Below are 22,220 nucleotides of genomic sequence, written 5' to 3' on the forward strand. Positions count from 1 at the left end.
AAGAATTTTTTTTATCATTGAATGTTTCAACTTCTGTGATATTTCTATTTTGCCCCACCTGCAATCGGTCTCGGTCACCTTTGCAAAGGTATACGAGCAAGTGAAGATCACTGCATCTTTAGCCAACAATGTTTCTCTCAAACATTATGAAACTTGCAGATTTTTGCATGCAAAGTTTTCCAAGTAAATCTTCAACTTTACACAGCCTACTTTTATTCAGTAATAAACACCCAGGTGGTGAATGACCACATTCCAGGACATTTTTCACCCACCAGGCCATTCTAGACAGAGGTCTTGCTTATACAAAGCAATACTAACTCTGCTTCTCCTGGGAACAGTCTTTCCAGAATTGCCATGCAAGGCCACATCCAGCAGGGACTAAATTCCAGACTGGGTCCACCATTCTTGGTGCTTGTCAGTAGTGTGTAGCTTTAGTCTATGGCACAGTGAGCATGAGACCCATGTCTGGGCATACCCAACGCACTTACAGCATCAACTGTAGTAACAACAACAAGGTGAGACGGAATGCTTGAATTAATTACCCAGGGCAAAAATCGAGTTAATTGTTTTGGCCCACTGTGCCACTCTAGACAAAGACTCCCCTTATCCAAACCACGTCTGATTTGCTTATGGCTGGCTACAACTAAGGTGGCATGGTGAGCAAATAAAGATGGGTTGGAAAGCTACCCCGAGAGATTGCCAGTCGTTAGACTCATTGCAAGCATTCCTCTCATCACCTTTTTATGTGTTTAAGGTGCGCTCTGCAGGGTGAAATCAATCAGACCAGGTTTGGGCCCTGAGAGGGATTCTTTGGTTACAGCACAATACACTACCCCCTTCAAATCGAACAACAGCAGTGTGATGAAAATACCAAAATACCAGGTGAAACATGTATACCTATAAGGGGCTAAGGTTAGGTGTTTATACAATGCATGGAAGGTTTCTATTCCATGGTACCCTACAGTAGAGTATGTTTTCCATTTCACAGACATGCCACTGAAATTGTTTTGGTACACACAAATAAGCCAGCCCATTGGCAGAATACTTACTCATCTCAAAGGTGGCCCAGATGGAGTCAAAACAAACCTGTACATTCCCATTGTGGCATAACTAAGACAGGCACACCATTGGGAGTATGTCATGCTATGGTCATTCTGTGTGGTCTAGCAAAGTGCTTTCACGACTAGGAGCCATTCGGTAGTGCTGTGTTTTGTATCACATTCCTGAACACTGAGTAATAACTTCACACCTGTTTTGAAAACTGCACAAGGGATTCAGAGTTGCAAAACTGAAAAACAATATCTTGGAACAGAAAAAACTAAAATTACAGAAATACAAAAAAGCACAAGGACTACAACAACAACGCTTCGTGTATTATACACCCAGATCAGTTTTGGGCCTTTCTACAATGACTTAATAAGTCTACCAGTACAATCACAGTCTTGGTTTATAAGTTTTTCAAACACAGAACCAGTTCACAGGAATCAATAATAAAAAGTTAAAACTATTGAAAAGTCAGATAATGTAGCAGCAGCAGGACTGAAAACGGAGTCCTGTAGTAACTAAAGACCTGTATTCACAGATAAGCAATAACATGTACATTGACACAAATTATTGTTATAAGGTCTGCTTTCGATAGTTTTTTACTAGTTCAAAAGGGAAGACTCAGTCCTGCATTGTGAACAATTCTCCAAGAACGTTCTGTATGAAGAGAACCGCTTTCATTAAGAGAATGAGTTTTGCAATTTAGAAGTCTTTCAGTAGTCACTTGGATTCACCTTCAAGGCATGTCTCAGTTCACTATCTTTCCACATTATGTCCATATAGAAGTCACGGAACCAGTAAATATAAATTAAACATAGACACCAAGTGCACCAAAATGTTTACAGTTTATGCAGGCTGCCTTATGAAAAGCTAGGCTTGCATCACATTCACACATCTGACATGTTTGTCAAATGAATGGAGGTTTTGTGGAGATAAACAATTTGCGTGGTGATCTTGCATTCTGTTAGGCACGCTTTATGGTGTGCTTGTATATACAATGAATGTGTGTGTCACGTTACTGTGAAAAAATCACCACAAAACAAGGCAATGTTCCCGTAGATAGTACGGTTGTCTGCTCTATTTGAACCACATTTGTGCGCAGTAGCACACCTTCTAAAGCGATCTCTCTCATATTAGGAAGCCAGGACCACATGTGTGCAAAAGTGTTTGATTTTATGCATATTTGTCCGTGCATTGTAAGAAGATGAGGCTGCAATCTGCAGCAAGCTTAGAGATAGTCAGTTCTGAGATAACTCGACAATGCTCCATCCAGGTCTTTTTTTAGGTTTTGCCTGGCGAAAAGATGCGCTCTGCGCATCTTTTTCGCGCAGGCGAAAACCTGATGAGAACTGTAGTGGGGTTTGGGTCGGCCCTCGTCATTTATTGGCTGGCTCCATAAATGGAGCCTAGCCATTGGACGAGGGGCCTGTCCGTCAATGCCGGACCAGATTCGGGGGCGTTCCCGCGATTCTTTGGCTTTTGCCTACGTCACGCGACGTCAGCCGAAAGCCGGGAACGCCCCCGAATCTGGTCCGGCATTGAGCCGGCACCCGCCTTTCTGACCTTCTCAGTTTCTTCCCTCAGGCTCGGACGGGAATAATTATCCCTCCCCTCCACTCCTCTTCACACCCACTCACTCCCCTCCTCCGAATTCCCCTGCCGCCCCCTCCTCCACGCAGCCGATTCTACCCCTTCCCGCCCCCTCCCGCCCCTGCCGATTCTACCCCTTCCCCCCCCTCCCGCCCCCTGCTTCCACCCTGTATGAAAACGTACTCCCTGGTGGGTGGCGCGGCTGGGGGTGGCTCTGTCGGGGGTGCCCGCCTTCCACTCCTCCTACGGCTCCTCCCCACTCCTTCCCCGCCCCCGGAGCCCGGACACAGACACAGCGCGGCAGCCGCACTCCACCCGGACCCGCCTCCGGCTCCGGCGATTTGTGAAAACGAAGGCTACGGCAGTGGAAGGGAAAGATGGGCGTGCTTGCGTTCTGTGGGGCTGATATGCCTGTGTTTGAGGGGAGCTGATGATGGCACCCGGGGCGGGGCTCTGCTGGCACGTCATCTATCCGACAGAAGGGTATTTCTAATGGGGGTGGGATAGCGTGCACATTGTCGCGAGAGGCGGGGTGGATGGTGCCCGTTCCGGCAGTGAGATGAGGATGCGCGCAGTCTCGGGGGAGGAAGTGCTTGTAGGTGGGAGGGTAGCATGTGTACCCTGGCAGTGTGAGGGGATTAGAGCGCACCTCCTAGGAAGACCGAGGCGCTGGAAGGGGCGTGCGCACGTTGTGCAAGGTTATGTGCTGAGGAAGGTGAGATTCGGGCACAGATGTCTACGTAGTGTTGTCAGGTTCAGGGTATGGAGGGGTGGAGGTGCTGCATCGTGCAAGGTGAAGGCGCAGGAGGGGCAAGCTCGCAGGTGGATGGAAGTGGAGTATTGTGAGGGACAGGGTAGGCTGAGGGCACTGGTGTGCTTATGGCATGAAACATCGGACTTGTCTAGATCCCCAATTCGTTTGAGGTGGGGTCACGGAAGGGGGGGGCAGTGCAGGTTATGGGCTCTGACATGCTCATGACATGCTCATGACATGCACATGACATGCTTATGATATGCTCATGATTTAGATCGTCGGGTGGAAATGACCTCATTGTGCAAGAGGGGGAGGTTGATCGTATTTACAAGGCAAGGAGGCGCCTGACGCTCAGAAAACACGTCACTCCCAAAGAATGGGTTGCGGGGCTCTCCCACACCCCCACTTTCCCTTTGTGGCCACTTAGCTCTCTCCGAAAGCCGGGAACGCCCCCGAATCTGGTCCGGCATTGCCGGCACTTCTGCGTCTCTCCACCCCCCTTTCCCGCCCCCTCCCGCTTGTTATAAGAATGCTGCGCAAGCATCGATTTATAGCTACCCGTTCTGTTTAGCCTACTCTGGTAGTTAGGTTAAACCAAAGTCTGTCCACTGGACATTGTACACTTGTGGGTAAAGGATGTGGACTAACGGCCAGGGCTGCCGACTTGAGAGCTCGAGAAACAGGTTCGAGTCTCAGCGTCGGCTCAACAACCTGTGATTCTGGGCAAATCACGCAATCTTCCCGTGCCTACTTCTGTAATGTAAATGCCGTTCATGTAAAGCGCTATAGAAAATTGCAACAAAAAAAACAACTATTGGCAGACGTGTCGGAGTCTGTGATACGGTCACTGTTCATGCCAAAAGCTGCCCGCGTCATCCTGTGGTGCACGTGCAAGTCTGGCACAGTAACGGGTCGGAGGTCAACAAGCCATTGGGAAGAGCCTTCTTTAAATCTAGAAAGACGGCCATTCTAATCTAATACCGAAATTTTGATGATTTTATGACGCCCAATGTAGTGACCAGACAGCGTGGTCGGTGTGAGGTGGTCTGAAGTTTTTAGGCACGATCTACTGGAAAGATGCAGATGTAAAAATGAGATCATGGTATGAATGTAATTTCAAGCTTTCTTCCTTAAAGTGCCCACGTTATCCGTTGTTGTGCATAATGTGACGCTGCAAAACATCACAGTCTCACGCTGACATCTGGCCAGTTTAAGACATTGTTTTGACCATGAAGAGACGAGCAGCAATTGTAAGGCGCTTTATCTCTAAAGCGCTGCCTCTTTTCCCCATTTCTAATACACTCTCTAATAAATAGAAGTTTTGCCTCAGCAGTGTCACCCCGACATGAGAGTGAACCCGCCGTCCACAGGCTCAGGTACCGAGTTTCTGATTATTAGTCCATGATTCAAAAGCGGTTTTTTTCTGAAGCTTGACGTGTTATTTATTTTGTTGCCTTTTGTGAATACAGTAATCATTTTCAGCTGTGATTTTTCTGAGGTCAACACGCGGGCTCAGGTGGCGAATGACCTTCCCAATTAGAGTTTCTGTTTACATTACTTATAGGTTCCAGAGCCCAGGACAAGTTGTCTATCTGAGAAATGTGAAGTAGCGTTGCACTCTGGACGGTTCGTACCAGGCTCGACCTGGCCTATACTTTCAAGTCCAGGCAGGCAGAATTATTGGGGGAAAGCAGTGAAATCCAGTATTTTTACTCTCCTGAGACACAGACCTAAAAACAGGAGCCACATAAATCTCTCCATGTTAATACAAGAGAGCAAATTGCAGATTTCGGATTCCTACCGCCAAAATGCCAAGGCTGTCAGAAGGAGTCGCACGTGTCATGTTGGTCCCTTGAAAACAATTAAGATTATGCACAATATTAGTGGCAAATGCACTTCTCTCGAGTAGAATTTAGGTAAGGTTTTGGTCACTTCTTCCTTATGATCTCGTGTTTAACGAAAAAAACAGACTGCATTAAAGAACAGAGATTGGGAGCCAGAGCTGCCGACTTTGGAACCAGGGACACCACTTAATCTTTCTGTGACTGAAAATTGAATCTGACCTCATGTAAATGTTAAGAGTGTTCATGTAAAGCGCTCCAATACCTTCAGGTCGAGGTTGTGCTATATAAATCTGCAGTGGTGGTCGCCATAATATTGGGAAAATGCTGATTCTTGCACTGAATTGGTAAATTCCAAAAGCTTTAGGCCCCTATGACAGCTGCCCTCCAAGGCACGTAGCTGCACAGACGTAAATACACTCTGCACGTGTTTCAGTGCAGCAGCTGCTACTGGCTGCTTGCATTCCTGACTTTTCAAGCCGGTGGCGCGTGGCATTCTGGGATTTACATAGCCTCCCCCGGGCATTTACAGCTTTTTCCAGATAGTGAGCATATATATAATCATTACCCACACCCACCCCGGGCCTGAGGGTGATGCTGGAAAGTACGGCACTTACCTTCAGCATCCCCAGGCTCACAATGGAAGTGCATCGGCTCAGGGTCTGTGGATCTGGTGTGCCATAATTAAACGCTGCAGTGGGGTTGGAACACTTGTCAGATGGTGGGTGATGCCATCAATGATGCATAACGGAAATCATAAGGATTGCGAAAAATCCAAAGGTAGCACAAGTATCAGTTTGGGGCACACTGTCGCATATAATATTACTAAAGGATGGCGCAGTAGCACACTGTCATTCATAGATAGCACATTTCCACTGCAATGGGCATTACGTTTTCACAATTATGCAATTCTACTGCTGATATAAAGCAATGATTTTCCCCACTCTTTTTTTTTTCTCCAAAAAATAACTCCCCTTGAACCTCCCTTATGATAGTCAGGCTCGCTCACTTCGTTCGCAACAAAATACTCACCCATGACTTTTATGCCTCACCACTTTCGAATGTCCCCAGCCGCCACTGTCTTTCTCTCCGTTCTCTCAGTCTCTGATTTTAATCAGATGCAATAACTGTTGCACCTAAAAGAGGCCACTCATAAACAGGTCCTCAGGCTCTGACCCAAGCAGGGCGGACTGCATTTTAAGAAGACCTGCTATCTATTCTTCAAGTCACAGAAGGTGTGGGGGGTCTCGCAGTGTGTGGGGGGGCTCGCAGTGTGTGGGGGGGGGCTCTGTGTGGGTGTGTGTGGGGGGCTCTGTGTGGGGGGGCTCTGTGAGGGGGGCTATGTGTGGGTGTATGCCAGGAAGCATAAATAGTAGTGATTCCCCAAAATTACCCTGAAGGGAGGTATCAAAGTGCTGGGCCTAAATGGGGTCCCTATTGACTTATTCAAAGACAATAGATTGGTGAGCCCCACTATTATTCAACGTATTGAGGAGTGCAGAATACACGGACCCCCTGCTTCTTGGTCTAACTCAGTCATTGCCCTATTTTCATGTTGATCCCCAGTGTGTGGGGGGGGGGCTCGCAGTGTGTGGGGGGGGGGGCTCGCAGTGTGTGGGGCTCGCAGTGTGTGGGGTGGGCTTGCAGTGTGTGGGGGGGCTCTGTGTGGGTGTGTGGGGGGGCTCTCTGTGGGTGTTTGTGGGTGGCATTTGCGAGAGATTAAGCTATTGGCATTGTAAATGACAATGCCATTTATTTATGTTAGAAAAAAACATGAATAAAAATAATGTGAAGAGCAATGCCAATAGCTCTAACTTTAACAAAGGCAAAACCATTGCATTGTAAATGCTTGTTTTTACTCTTAGCAAGGGACCCGTGGAAAGGACAGCATGTTTCCCCAGCTGTTTAAGACCCTTCTAGTTTCACTGCATTTCCAGATCTTACATAGCTCTCTTTCCACAGGCTCCCACCTACTCTTTTGTATCCCGCCATGCCACAACTTTTGCTTTTGTGGCTAAATGGGCATTTGTAGGTTTAGTAGATAGGTTCCAGGGGCTTGTGTTCAGCTTCATGGTCACAGGTTCAAATCCCAGCGGGTCCACTCATCCTGTCATCCTTCTGAGGTTGATAAAATGAGTTCTATTGAGCTGGGTAACAATAAATATCTGGTATTCAGTGTCAAGATGCCCACGGGTGAATGTGTGCTTTACAAATACATGTTATGGTTTATTATCCGACACTGGTTGTTTTTAGGAATGTGTGACAATATCCAGCTTTGGACAAATAGGACAGTCCCTTAAATCAGAAAATTCAAAGGATAATTTAGATTTAGAAAGTCTATGTTCAACGTTACGGCAGGAGTTTGCCTTACACCTGGCTGCTTTACCATTATGCTCGATGTAGATGGCACTAGCTAATCTTAACAGTACCACCCCACCCATGAACAGAAGAGGGACAAATCATATGCGTAATCGATAAATCCTTGAGCAACAATATAAGACAGAAAAGACAGGGTAGTTCTTCAGATTCCCAGACAGCATGAGTCACATTATCAAATATGTGTTTTCTGGTTCCGCAGTCTCAAAGATAAGTGTCCATTCTAGCTGGAGGGAGAACATAACATTGTAAGTAATAAAAATGGCAAAGGTTACTGAAAATAGAAATGAAGATGTCTCGGCCTATGTATACAAAAATGTTAAAACAACCCTTTCCTAAAATGTTCGACAATAAAAATGAGGTCTGTGTTGTTCACTCAGCTAGGCTGTTCTTTAAACTGTTGCACAGAGTGGTCCAATGCACGTTGCACAAACTCTGCCTGGTCACGCAACAGACATTAATGAGGATGGTGGTAGATACTTTTAGGCAGCTAATTACTTTTAAAAAAATCAACAAGAATGCAGCTTCTGCTACTGCCTTTCTCTACCTACAATGATCACGAATCAACCACCGCCAGTGATGGGCCTTCTGTACCAGCCAAGAGCAGAAGGAAACAAACTTAAGTTGGGAGTTTGCCCAAACAAATGAACTAAGTAGTGGAAAACCATTGGTTGCTGAATGTGATCTACAGCCTCAATAACAAAACAATACATTTTCAAGAATGTACAGACTACATCAGACCATACGTTTACATGTAAGTTTACACAGTACTTAAAAATATTCAAATAAATCTATGAAAGCTAAAATGAAAGAAAACCATAATACATCTGGGTTTTTCTATTAGTTTTAATTGACCTCTTCTACCATCTTGCAGGTGGATTTCTTCCCATCTTGCAGGCCATATGGTGTTATGTCAGAAAGTCACATCTCCATACATCAAGTTGTTTTAATCAACAAGGCATTTAAAAGTTAATTAATGGTTTGTAGACGGGGGAAAGTGAAGGCAAAGGTAAAAGATGTAAGACAAAGAGAAAGGCATTGGGACATGCAAAATTAGACAAATGGAGAGGACTGCAGGAAGCATTGAAGGCAAAGGAAAGGTGAGTTTTCGAAAAGGAGGGAGCATAAGAAGGGGAAAAGAGGGAATTGTGTTAAGAGGAATGGAGAAAATTATGTTGGGACAAGTGGACTCCTGAAAAAAGAGGACCAAGAGGCATCTGGAGATATAAGGGCCCAAACCATGTGAGGGAAGTTGGATGAAACATGCTGTTATGCTACCACGGATCTCTTTAGATATATGTATAGGATAGCTCCGCTGGGGTCTCAGGATCTAGAAAGGACTTCTGCCTCCCCAGGTTGCTTGCTTGTATCTAGGGACAACTAAGAGCTCGGCCTTGGTTGAGCCTATGGTCCTGCCTAGGGAGTACCAGCTGCTCTGTTGGAGAAATTCTGGGCCAGTGCCATGCAGAGCCTTGTGTGCTCTGTCTGATGGAGAAACAGTGAAGTTGCCTGAGTGCATTGGGCACTGACTAGTATTTTGGGATTTTCAAGAGTGGTCTGGCTGCCGCAAACTTCAATGTTTGCAGTTTATTCAGAATGTATTGGTGAGGATTGAGGAAAAAGCTTGTGCAATAGTCCAATTTGGTCATCACCAATGAGGTGAAGGTGGGCAGGAATGTAGGGAAGTACCTTTTTTAGGGTCCTAAGTATGAGAATCTGATATTTTTTTTATGTGGTACCTGAAGTAGAACACTTGGAACAGCACACATTACCTACCCTACTCAAGTCACCTCTGCATTTTTTTAAAAAATAACACTCGGCAATGCTAAAGTCAACTCCTAGATGAAGCAGACAAAACCTAATTGCAGTGTGTTCCTCTGTGAATGTATGAATAAATCTGTCTACCTAGTGCTGTGTGCATAGATTCACGGCGATAGCCCTCAGAAACAGCACGGGCTTCTGTGGGAAGCCAGTGATGTATGTCCAGCAGGTAGGTTAACAAAGTCTTCATTGATAAGTCCAGCAGCAGTGTGGAGACTAGATTTAAGGTGTGAGGTGGAACAGGGTAGATGGCATGATGCCTATGAGAAGGCAGGGGTCAACCTAGAGTCAACCAAGAGTTGGGACACCTAACACTATATGCCAGGGCACACCAAGCACTCCACAGTGGAGCAACACATCAAAAGTGTATGGCTCACTTGAACACAAAAAAAGCCATGCGGTGCCGGATCAGCAGCATCATAGGTAAAAGGTTAGGTAAGAGGAACCACCCAATGGCAGAGCTTTCTCCTCAAGTTAGAGCGCTGAACAATGGCAATATCTGTTCATTGAAAGTGACATATAGTACAAGGTCGCACCCTGCGCTGAGGCCAATGATATGGAACAGCAATCCAATGATGAGTTGCATAGTTCATCCCTCTAATTCCTGTAAATTGCCATTAAACTGCAGCCAGGAGGAAACCACAGATGTCCACAAGGTATGTCCACAAAGTGCAAGAAGCTCTCATCACAAAGTGGATTATCAACCAAGATCAGAACAAGGGCCACACTCCATCTTGAGGGGTTAGAGAATGGTACTTACTGATTGACGTGTTGTGTTTCTTTTCATTAAACTGACACTAGGTGCAGCACAGGTGAAAGGTATCCGATGCGATGCGATGTAAAAACACATTTTAAATTCTTCTATTTCATGGTAGTGCTGTCAGTGGTGAGTAAATGCATGCGGCGTCTGCATACTCAGAAGAACGAAGAAAGAGTCTATTTACACAGCAAGAAATTCAATTTGCAACGAGGCTGGATCTGAATAGTCCCGGGGAGGCCACAAATAGACTACAAACTGAAAATGTTTGGCACGAAAGGACAATGAAAGACATTTCCCCGCAGTGCGCGCTGCTTTAGATGCAGCAGCGAAGGAGAAGGTCTCATTCCAGGATGTTACAGCTCATTTCCCCGCTCGCTTCTTTTAATACCGTCAGGGGCTTCAGGAAATGAGTAAACCACCCAAGGGGAGATGGGGGCAGGGGATACAGATCCAGAAAACGAAACATATTTTGAACTACAGAAATCAGCCCTTGACATTTCCAATCAGTATACCCTTGCTTGGAGTAACAAAACTTCATAGAATGACTTACTTCACTCAATGAACGTTAAAATGTACATCAACTAGTGTTATGAGGGAAGCATGTGTTTGTAACTGTAAGATGCGAGGTTGGTAGACAGGCGGCGTACATGCTTCATTCAAATAAGAAGCCATTTTCGGATGCTAACGATCCTGGCGGGAACAAGCAACACTGCTGGTGACCTAGACAGACCTGGGCGGTGAACTCCACTCTGGTCGTGGAGATCTCCGCACTCCGTGGAGCACACGGAACAGAGTTTTTCCTTGCTCGCCAACACTATGTTGGCAAGCGCGAGCAAAGAAAATCCAGCGCTAGACCACCTCCCAGCCAGATTTCTCAACAAGGGCGGTCAAGGCCGCTCGTGTTGAGAAACCTTCCGTTTGTGTTGAAGCTGCTGCTTGAGTAGAACATCTACTCGAGTGGCAGAAAGAAGCAGCGCCCTCTTCACTGCACATGGTGCTGTTTGCACTGATTTTCCAGCGTAGAACAAACACCCTGTGCTAATAATCTGCGTGAACAGCGCAACCTAACGCATTCTACTGCTTGCGGAACACCACGTAGAGCAGCGGAACACAGTCCAGACTAGAGAGTAAAGTCAAACCACCAGCTGGACAGGTTCCAGCAGAAGGTAGTACACCCAATGCGGATTTATATACACTCCTTAGTGTCTTTTGATATTGAGTCATTAAACTGGACACCATCATGGTTGAGGGCTGGAGAGGCTTGTGAAAAGTCTCACTAATGCCCGGTGTTCAATGCTAGTGACCATGACTATTCACAATGCCTACGCCTATAATATAGTAGGGTAACTAAGTTAATCACTTGCCTCTCAGAAATGAGGCAATATGAAGGTGATGAGTTCAAATTGCAGCAAGGCCAACTAAGCCTCCCAGCTTTCCAAGGTCAGTAAATTAAGTAAAAGTAATCGGTGTACAGTGACACCTGCTGTTTCTAGACTGTAGAAACAGCGCCTATGTGAATCGTGGTGTTAAGAGTGAATTATTTAAGCACACGTAACACAAAGTACAATTAACACAACTCACTGAAAAGTCTGCTGGTGGCAAACGATGTGAAAGGCAAATTATTTTGCTACTTTAAATGTGTATCAATGTCTTTTGATAGGGTTCTCAAGAAAAAAAAGTTACCTTTCTTCTTACTGACAAGATTTTGCTCAGCAGGATCCATGTGGACAAAACTGTTCCTGCAACTCTAGTTCCTCAAATGTGATCGCTTTTTACAAGTGAAGTTTGAATTCTCTGAAACTAGAATTGGTCCACTCTGGGCGCATGCTCATCATTTTTCTTGGCACCCAAGCCCTTCCAGGAGGCAAACTGCTAAAGTTGAGCCATTGAATGTGTCGCTCATATCTCATTTCATTTAATGTACTGATCTCTTAGTGAATGAAGCATGTATGTCAAGCAAAACAGAATTCGAAGGGTCGCTTTAAAGTCAATGAAAGAGATAGGGTGTTAGAAGAGCAAGAAAGTCACAATTATCAGTGGTTTTTGGACGCACTCAAATACTTGCTAGCTTTGTACACAGATTCCTGAAGAGGTGCTGCTGCATAATGTGGCCCCGGATCTACAAAAAAACATGAGCAAATGTGTTCTGCTGCACCTATGCAATTCTCATTCCTAGGTCACACCTTACTGGATCCATAGCTGCAGTGTTTGTTATTCATGCCACACAGGGTATGGGTAAAGTGCCTAAAACGATAATATATTGGTAAACAAATACCACATCCATTCTTCTCAAATTCCAGCCAACTTATATATCACAGGGTCTGGGTATGAACTTGATACAGAAATCAGACACAGAAAGAATGTGTGTTGGACTAGTTCATAGGGGCAAAGAAAGGGGCCAAATTGAGAATAATTACATTTAAATAATATACAAATAAAGAAGGAAGTCATCAACACACAAAACTGAACACACTGAAACTATACAAGAGATCCAGGAAATGAGCAGTTCCTCGTGTAGCCATCATTCATGGCATTTCAAGATCAGCACAGATCACGGTCGTTTCTACCAACAATGTGTGCTGAAACCTTTGACAACTCAAACGCGTCAGCATGAGCAGGTCACAAGTCTTAGCACTTTAATAATAGCTTGCTCTTTGCGGCTTGTTTGGTCAGTAAGCGGGAGGTAGAAAGAGAAACAAAGGGAGGTGCTACTGCTGAAAATCTTTAAACCTCTTGCTTCAGAAACTTTGTTGCCCTATGTGCTGTCAACTGGCTTTGAAAAGCTCGAGGACTAAGCCATACACGGTGGGTTACACACATGCCTAATAGCTGGCTGTTGGATGAAGCCCCACACACAGTGTGCGAACTGAAACTATTACATCCATCCTCACAACGGCAACCCTCAACATAAACTGATGGTTAGTGCACCTTCCAATTGTGTTAGTTTGGTCTGCCCTGTTCCCATGATGCACTGGGCCAGGGACAGACTAATTTGCATATAGCCAGGTTCTGAGCTGGGATGGGGCAGTGAGATAAATAACGGTGATGGGTCAAGCCCTGATCTTTGGACTGGGTAAGAGTGGTCTGCTTAATTCAGACACTCTGTTCATCACCACCCCCTTTTCTGTATCGTTTTTGGCCACTATAGGTGTGGCAGGGTATACTCAGACATGAGTCCCTTTCTCACTGCTCCATCAGGATTCAAGCAAGCCGGGCCGAAGAGGCTGAAATGCCAGAAACCGGTCCCCGGTAGCTTGTCTCCTTTCTGGTGAAGAATTGGCTTGGTAGTTTGGTCTGCCCTGTTCCCATGATGCACTGGGCCAGGGACAGACTAATTTGCATATAGCCAGGTTCTGAGCTGGGATGGGGCAGTGAGATAAATAACGGTGATGGATCAAGCCCTGATCTTTGGACTGGTTAAGAGTGGTCTGCTTAATTCAGACACTCTGTTCATCACCACCCCCTTTTCTGTATCGATTTTGGCCACTATAGGTGTGGCAGGGTATACTCAGACATGAGTCCCTTTCTCACTGCTCCATCAGGATTCAAGCAAGCCGGGCCGAAGAGGCTGAAATGCCAGAAACCGGTCCCCGGTAGCTTGTCTCCTTTCTGGTGAAGAATTGGCTTGGTAGTTTGGTCTGCCCTGTTCCCATGGTGCACTGGGCCAGGGACAGACTAATTTGCATATAGCCAGGTTCTGAGCTGGGATGGGGCAGTGAGATAAATAACGGTGATGGATCAAGCCCTGATCTTTGGACTGGGTAAGAGTGGTCTGCTTAATTCAGACACTCTGTTCATCACCACCCCCTTTTCTGTATCCCCAATTAAAGGTGTCACTAGCTTCATCACAAAGGACAAACATATTGATGGGCCTCCCCATTAGACTGTTGTGAACCCTTCTTTACACGGCCGACAGACCATTATTATCTGCAGAGACTCAGTGGTGTACATCACTTGCCCACCGCTGCAAGGCATCCGCGCCTTGAACTACTTACCCTGCCTGCAATGCACACAGTGCCCCAGCAACCAGGTGTGCTGGCTTCACTAACAACTTTGTAAGCACTTCTTGACCAGTCTGGCTCTTCCAACAATGCCAGAAAGGCGATTTATCATCTTTAAAAAAAAATAATCCCAGCTCTGCCACTGCCTAAAAACTAAAAACACACAGGATGATGGACGGAATGTTGCACAATGGCAAAACATTTACCCCCAGTCACAGATCTGGGTTTAATCCATCGTTATTTTGCTCACCAAGCCACCCCAGTTCAGACATGGCCATATGCAAATCAGTCTTGACCCTGTGCCTCATGGGAACAGTCCAGACCGAACTGCCAAGCCATGTCTTACCTGGACCGGAATCAAGCATCCTAGGACCGGTTTCTGGCTATCAGCCGTCTTCAGCCAGGATAGCTTGACTCCAGTGGCCTAGTGAGCAAGGGACCCACGTCTGGGCATACCCTTCCCACATAGGGTGAAGAGCAAAACACACAAGATGATGGACGGAATGTTGCACAATGGCATTTTTCTATTCACCTTCCATAATTCACATTCTGTTCTTAACAAATTCAGGCTTTATTGGTTCTCTGAATTCTAATTCTCAGTGCTTTCTAAATGGTCTGCTATATTAAAACTGTACATTTTCCACTTGCTCATGAGCTTGAAAATGTTATTATGCTGCCAGTAAAGCACAGACTAAATAATTGTATATCCTTACTGTTATGCTGTACTGTGGTGGTGGCGTGGAGTTAGAGTACAATGTAGCTCAAAGGATGTGACTTTAGAAGAGACAGGAACATGTCAGCTATCTCCCGTTGGCTGAGCAGCATATGGTACAAGCTTTTCAAGGAAGAGTGATCGTACGGGGGGGGTGGGGGGGGAGGGGAGGTAATATATGTATTTCCTTAAAACAGATCACATTACTTCCTTCCCACTTCATTTAAAAAAGAATGGATGTTTAGACATGCAGAAGAGGTGGCAAAGGGCATGCAGGAGGCAGTATCTTCACTGATAGTGGCCAAGAAAGGACCATCTTAGGCAGGGTTTCAAACTCTAATTTTACAAGATGGAGACTAGTCTTAAATACTAAGTTCTTGTATTTAAAAGAAGAATGACCAACTAGTTTAATTTTAAGCAGCCTTTATTAGGTCAGGGGACAACCCATTTTAAGAGGGTAAAAGAGTTGGAGGTGCATACCAAACAGGGCTCCACAGCAGGAAGCAACAGGTATTAAGCATGTTAGTACCAAAACAGAACCCTGAATATCTAGAGCTTGGTACTCCGCTCTTCCATGTTACCACAAGATAACAAGAGCTTCACAAAATATCTAAATACAAAATGAAACTTTAATTTAAAAACAATGCAATTGTCTTGTTAGGCCAGAGGAATGCGGTGTATAGTTACTCCAAAGCATGCACTTTGCAGCTCCACAATAGCAGCTGGAGGTGCAGCCGTGTTGTTGCTCTTAGTGACAAGACCATCAACAGAACAAAGTGTCCCTTCTGTCCACGTGCAGAAGCTCGACTTGCAAACAAGGCACGGGTGTAAAAATGGAAAATAACCAACCTCTCGATAACAAAAATAAACAGGCACTCTGAGATTGAAAAGCTTACAATGAACTTCCTATGCCTTTGCAAGCCATGCACATAAAGCTCTGGGCGGGCTGACTTGCAGCTCCGCCCACGGTCATCTCTACCCACAACACACTCCCAGCCAGCCATTAAAATCGAACTCATCCTAGACTCATGGCTCGTTGCAAAATGGGCAAAACAGAGCATGGAAACGTTTTCAAAAAATGGTATACGGATATGACGTGTGCTACTGGATGTGTAAATAAAGACACTGCTGTCAAACGTAAAGCAACTGAAAAGCTAGCATTTTTTTATGAGTTTAAGAAGGTGCTAAAGAGGAGAGATGAAAGTAATGAGCGTGAAGGAACGCACTTTACAGAAGCCAAGCAATCACTTTAATACCCTGGATCTCGGCTGTCACGCCTTCAATTATGAGAAATTCCTAAACGTTCACTAACTCAAAACGAAAAAAAAACGATGCCCATCACAATTGAATGCCAGGATCAGCGAATCAGAATGGCTAGTAATGACTTATTGCAATTTTCAAAATACACGCTACATGCAAACTTAACCCATTGTTTGCCGAACCGCCTGTGCAAACAGGGGAAATGCTAAAAGGTAAACAGACAGATAAACTGACTAGATAAGATAAACAGACAGCCCTGGTATTGATCACAGTTATCAGTGTTACAGCAAAGGCTGTTCTCGTGACCCTGTGCTGCATCAACAATATCAGCAAAACCAGTGGAATGTCGACAACAATACAACTTTTGAACTAAAACGTGATCACTGACATTCAGGTTATTCTTGGCATCTTTGTCCTGTGATCTCTGCCTCTGTATTAGGTTGTTTTTAACGTGATCTGATGAGTGGCTCCCACACCGTAGAAACCACTGAGTCCAAGATGCATAGGAGTGTGTGAAGATCACGTGGTACCACAATATCTCTTGGTAGTTCCGCTGAACTGAAGATGTGCTACAGGAACCTACTCTCCAGTGGGGTGACAATGCCTGCTGCTGATTTCAACCCTATGCTGACAAAGCACAGCCAATCAATGGGCATATTAACAAAGAATAGGGAAAATTAACACTAAGAGCGCTTAGCGTTAATTTTTTTAACGCCCGCTATCGCTGGATAATATCACCTGATTATCGATAACCAGGCGATATTATCTAGCGATAGCAGGCGTTAAAAGCGTCTGCGAGATACAGACGCTTAGCGACATTTCTCCTATTATTTTGCTCTGGAACGCCCACTTTGCATCTCATTAGAGATGCAGAGGGAAGCGTAGTAAAAAAAGGGGGCTAACGTGATTTTGCATGTTAGCACCCTGTTGTTAATAGGGTGATATTTTTATCACCGCTTCTTTGGCTTTTAAAGCCAAAAAAGCAGAGATAAAGCCCTTGTTAATATGCCCCCAAATTCCTCTGAATGCAGGCAGTGACTCAGGAGCTCCTCTTCAACTCTCACAACAGACTTTTTTGGAGAACAGACTTTTTGGAGACGTTTCTACATCGATCAAGGAGAGCCTGATGCACATCAGATTTATATGAAGACCCGCTAACTAAATTATTTCCATTTAGAACTACTGGGTGTACATTTTCACATGCAGAACTCCTAAATGTTAGTCTATCGTGGCTCCCCCATGTCGTACACTAGACGCACATTTTAGCGGGACAGGAGAAGGGGGTGGTGAGAGAGATTGCACATTCATGCCTCCATAACATTAATATCCTTGGAACCGGTCATTAACGCTAACTTTTGTTCATTTACACTCCTTGTATGCAGCACCTGTGGCGCGCAACAATACGCAAGGAATGGCTAGTATCTAGCACTATTGATTGGCTCCGCACTCATGTGACAAAATTCACAGAGCAAACACAAAATCCTTAACCACATGCAAGCACAATTGACGGAGAATAAGAAAAGTCCCCATGCAGGCTCCACAGCTCCTGTGAGATGTTTCCAGGAGGCGAGTAATTACTGCCCCCTTGTGTTGTGTCTTCTCTGTTCTAAGTAACCTTAACAACTCCGCACACTATCTGATCCGGGAATGACTGCTTCTACAGTTTCACTCTGGTGTTTCAGCCGCACCAGAGCAACAACCTTCGTCACCACCAATAGCCAGAGGAAAAAAGGAAAATCACATGTCTCTACAGAAGAACAGGGACTTTAAGGGGAGGGAGGGGGGGGGGGGTCAATGCCAGCTACGAACAGCCAGCTTAAAACGTGTGCAAGGGCTGCCTCTGAACCGAGCCTGTGGAAATGAACTAAGAGAGAACCAAGACATCTCACACACACCAGCCTGGCACACTGTCCAGATGTTATCACTGATACGTCCATTGCCCAAGTCATCACCATTTAAGATCAATGGTGCACATAACTACATCATGGTTGCACAACTTCTCTCCATTTTGTGGAAGTTTCCTTCTGCTTTATAACTGCTAGTCCGAATACTGACATTTCTCCATGTGCTCACTAATAAAAATACAAATCGCCCACTATTCTTGGTCAATGGCGGATTGAAAAATCTCCCCAGGTTCTCTTTCATCTCCCCTGTGAGAGCTGTCAGGGTTTGGTCAGAGTGCATTCCGGGTGGGGGAGGGATGATCATATGGAAGCATTGGATATATATATCCTAAACCAGATTTTTGAACGGATATGATATAGTATGCTGCAACTGGACACAGAAAAGGGTGCAAACTTCAAACGTAAGGATCCTACTGAACGGTTTCATTTTTATAGCGCTTCATGCCACATACATTCTATAGCGTTTCTTGATGAGGTGCCCAAGGCTTCCAGGAGGTCGAGTAATGGGCTAATCTGTTTGTTGCCTATGGGTAATAAAGTATACAGATTTTAGAGTGTCCTATCCGGTAACTGCATTCTTTCTTCCCTGGGGCAGGGGTGACACCTGAATGTGTGTTGGGCTGGTCTCCGGGGTGACCACAGGCTATCAGTCTAGATAATTCAATCCGCCAGACTACTGCCCTCGCACAGGAAGGCACATTTTACACAAATTAAGACAGGCAACTAAACATGCAAAACACAGCCATGTTTCAGAAGGAACAAAAACAATGTGTCTATAATTAGATTCGTGCGGAAGAAGCCAAAAAACACCCCTTAAAGCGCTGTATTGTAACACCAATAATAGTTGTAAACGCTACACAAATCACTCCATAAAATGCTTGGCTCCACGCGAATAACCGATAGCGTTATACGACTGCCAATAATATATGATATGTTATACACAGTGGGTGCTTGACTAGTAAGTAACTCGAGTTCTATGCACTGATCGCTGCTACGAACGATGTGTTTTCCAAATTACGCACACACTCTCATACTTCCCATGTAGGTGACATGAAAACGTATGGGCTTGGAAAGAGATCCGAATAATCAAACAAAACATTGCACAATAAAACAAACTCCAACATTGATATTTTTGAAAAAGCTGTGTGTGAACAAAGGGGACTGTCCCGTGCCTCCCACGGCTCGGATATTAAAATGCACACAAGGAAAGATCGTTACGGCATGCAAATGAGCTCCGCGTCGCAGAGGGAGAGGCCGCGGCACCAGGATAAAGGATGTTTGTGTAACGCGCTCATATGACAGCCAGGGAACAAAAAGAAGAAAAAAACACCTGAGATCAGCGTGGTCCTTTGACTGCACTGCCAGCAGCCTGCGGAGGAGTGCGGGAAAGTGTGGCAGAAGGGGGGGGGGGGGAGAAGGGGGGTGCACAGCTCGAACCTTGGCATCCCACTCCCCCCAGCCTCCAGTGAGACCTGAGGAGCCAGTGGCATTGCCGCCTCGCGTGCTTGTGCGGCGCTTCGAGGCACCCCTTTCATGTTCCACAGACACTCGTCACAGCTCGCGCCCCAGTCCTGAGGTTTCACTGACAAGAGCTCATAAAGCATACCTTATAGACTTGAAAAGAGCCGTAGTGACAAATACCTGGGGGCAGAGAGAGGGTCTTGGGTGCCCCATTAACAACAAACAACCTAACACAATCTACCTGCCTGGAACCCACACAGCTGCGTGACAACGCATGGGTTTCAAAAAGTTTGGAGAAACTGATCTGTAACGCTCCTTTCCACAAAAGAGGGCACGAGGAGTGGCTGTATCCACTTCCAAGAGGCAACGCCGAGAATTAAAGTGGCTGCACATCCCCAGACAGTGCCTACAGTCGCCGAATATTCACCATATTCGAGCAACCTTACTCTGCACCGAACTTCTTCATGCAGTCACAAAGTGTATGAGCATTCACCCGAAGAGCCCATCCGTGCATGCAGCCGGACCACCCACAAGCTACTCACACCTTGGCTATATTCAATCACAACCTTCCACCAAGGCGTGCAGTCGCGTGCAATACCCCCTTGTTCATCTTCCACTGCTCACCTGCGCGTGCAGTCACTCCACGGCCAGACTTCCCGCTCCTCGCGCGCAGCCACTCGCCATACCGCGCACGTGCATGCAATCTCCAAGCTAAAATCTCAGAAGCCACCGGGGGTTGAGGTCACTGACCCCGTGCAACGAACCCACCTCTCAAAACAAAACACACCTGAAGCAGATCGCGCTTCTGCGGAGAACAACGCCGGGAAGTGCTTGGACACCCACAAACCCTAAAATATCGACAGGACAACTGAGACGAGGATTCTGCAAAAGTTTCCATCACACATCGTTCTATTATCGGAGTCTTTGCACCACAAGTAGGTGTTTCTTTGTTACCTTCTTCCAATAGCCCAGTCCCCCCTAATCCTCTCCCCAGAGAGCGCACAAATAACAAGCAGCTCTCACCTGCGTGGAGGGTCACCAGCATCAGCAGGCAGGGCCCAAGCAGCGCATCCATGGCCAGAGGGTCCCGGGGTCGCTGGCGCTCTCTCCGCGGCTCACGCTCTTTCTACTCTGAAAGCTGCCACAGGCGAGAATCCGGCTAAACTGCGCTCTACTACGGCTCCGCCCAGCGGTGTGTGTACACAACAGAGGGGACCCGCCCACACCCTGCCAACGCGGGACTCGTGGAGGGAGGAAGGCTCGGGCTCCTCCCAGGGAAGGCTGCTCCGCCCGCCGGAGAGGCTGAACCATGCGCCCGCTGCTGCACTGGACACCTCCGGTCCGAGAACGGTCTGTTCCGTCCACCAATAGATAACCCAACGCCGGGCAGATGCGCGGTTAGAGCCTCGCTCAAAACTCGTGACTGCACCAGGAGCCCCGAGAACGCCGATTAAGACAGGCAGTTGCACAACTGATTTCCAGGCGATATAAAAAACACGCATGTTTTACATTGTCCTACACGTTTTAAAATGTGATAACACAGAAACGCGAAGCTGAATTTTCACGTCACCGGGAATCAATCGTCCGACATGTACCTGTCGAAGCCATAATGTAATCAAATATTCCTATCTTTGTGGTAGTTCTTGTAATGGTTCTGTATCGGGCGAAAGCGTGCAGAACAAGCAGGCCAAGTTAGAGCAAAAGGGCGATGCATTAAGACAGGCATGCAGATGGAGAACTTATTAACATTAGAGCAAGTGATCAAAAACCCTCCTTCACTAATAACACTTTTTACCGACCCGTACTCTTAAACCTTCCTCCCAACAAGAATAGTCCCCAAACTATCATCCATACATTAATTCCTCACTATCCCCTTTCCTCCCATTCTCTCTCCTTCATACATGACTCAATCATCTTTCCCCTGCATTCCTTCAGCCAAGGACTACCCTGCAACTCCCCCAACCCTTCCGGCCTGGCGTGAGCTCCTGAATTTCTGCCACCAGGAAAAACCCTGCTAAGGAAGTTTTCCTGCCCCCCCCCCCCCCCCCCCCCCCCCTCAAAGTTAAACTATGTAAAAACAACGATTCTCCCCCATCTAATGTAGAACATTTCTTATGACCCCAAAAACTTGGGACGCTAGTAGCCTAGACCCATCTGCATGACAAAAAACGTGTCCAGCCTGAGCCACACCCGAATGCCCTGAAATCCTGCCTAGCCTTCACTGGGCATACAAACCCACCAATTTTGTATAACAGAACCCGGGACCTTTTACCTTTTTGGTCCATTTTGGAACACACAAGTTATAATCTAAATGCATTTTCAGACCAAACTATGTTCTCTGCTTTTATTCCACCATCTTTACCTCTGCCTAGCAACTCTGAAACTGGAACCCGTCCCCCAAAAATAACCATAACATGCATAACTTAAACAATGACCTTTCAAACAGGGAAAAACATACCTCCTATAGCCCCTTGATTAACAACACCAACATTTCCATTGACGCTGGCACTTTCTGAAGCTGGCCTCTCTTCTGTTCTTTGGCCACCCTTGCAAAATTCTTCTTCCCATCCTGCCTGCTGTGGGTTTGAAACGTCAGAATTTTTTTCTCCATAGAACCATATCCCAGCCAATTTTTCTGCTATTGTCGTGGCTGAAACATCTCTGTCAATGGGTTTCATGATAAAACAAACTACTTC

General features: G+C 46.0%; 1 protein-coding gene across 1 annotated transcript in view; it reads right to left on the minus strand.

Annotated features, from left to right (window-relative positions):
* KIT (KIT proto-oncogene, receptor tyrosine kinase) overlaps positions 1–20,701 on the minus strand; it is a 126,438-nt gene extending 105,737 nt beyond the window's left edge. The window contains exon 1 of the mRNA XM_078678187.1: positions 20,548–20,701. Within this exon, the coding sequence (XP_078534313.1) occupies positions 20,548–20,599 (52 nt within the window). The 5' untranslated portion in view covers positions 20,600–20,701. The remainder of the gene's footprint in view (positions 1–20,547) is intronic.
* Between the last annotated feature and the right edge of the window lie 1,519 nt (positions 20,702–22,220).

The sequence above is a fragment of the Lissotriton helveticus genome, chromosome 2_2 (assembly GCF_964261635.1).
Source record: "Lissotriton helveticus chromosome 2_2, aLisHel1.1, whole genome shotgun sequence".
NCBI lineage: Eukaryota > Metazoa > Chordata > Amphibia > Caudata > Salamandridae > Lissotriton > Lissotriton helveticus.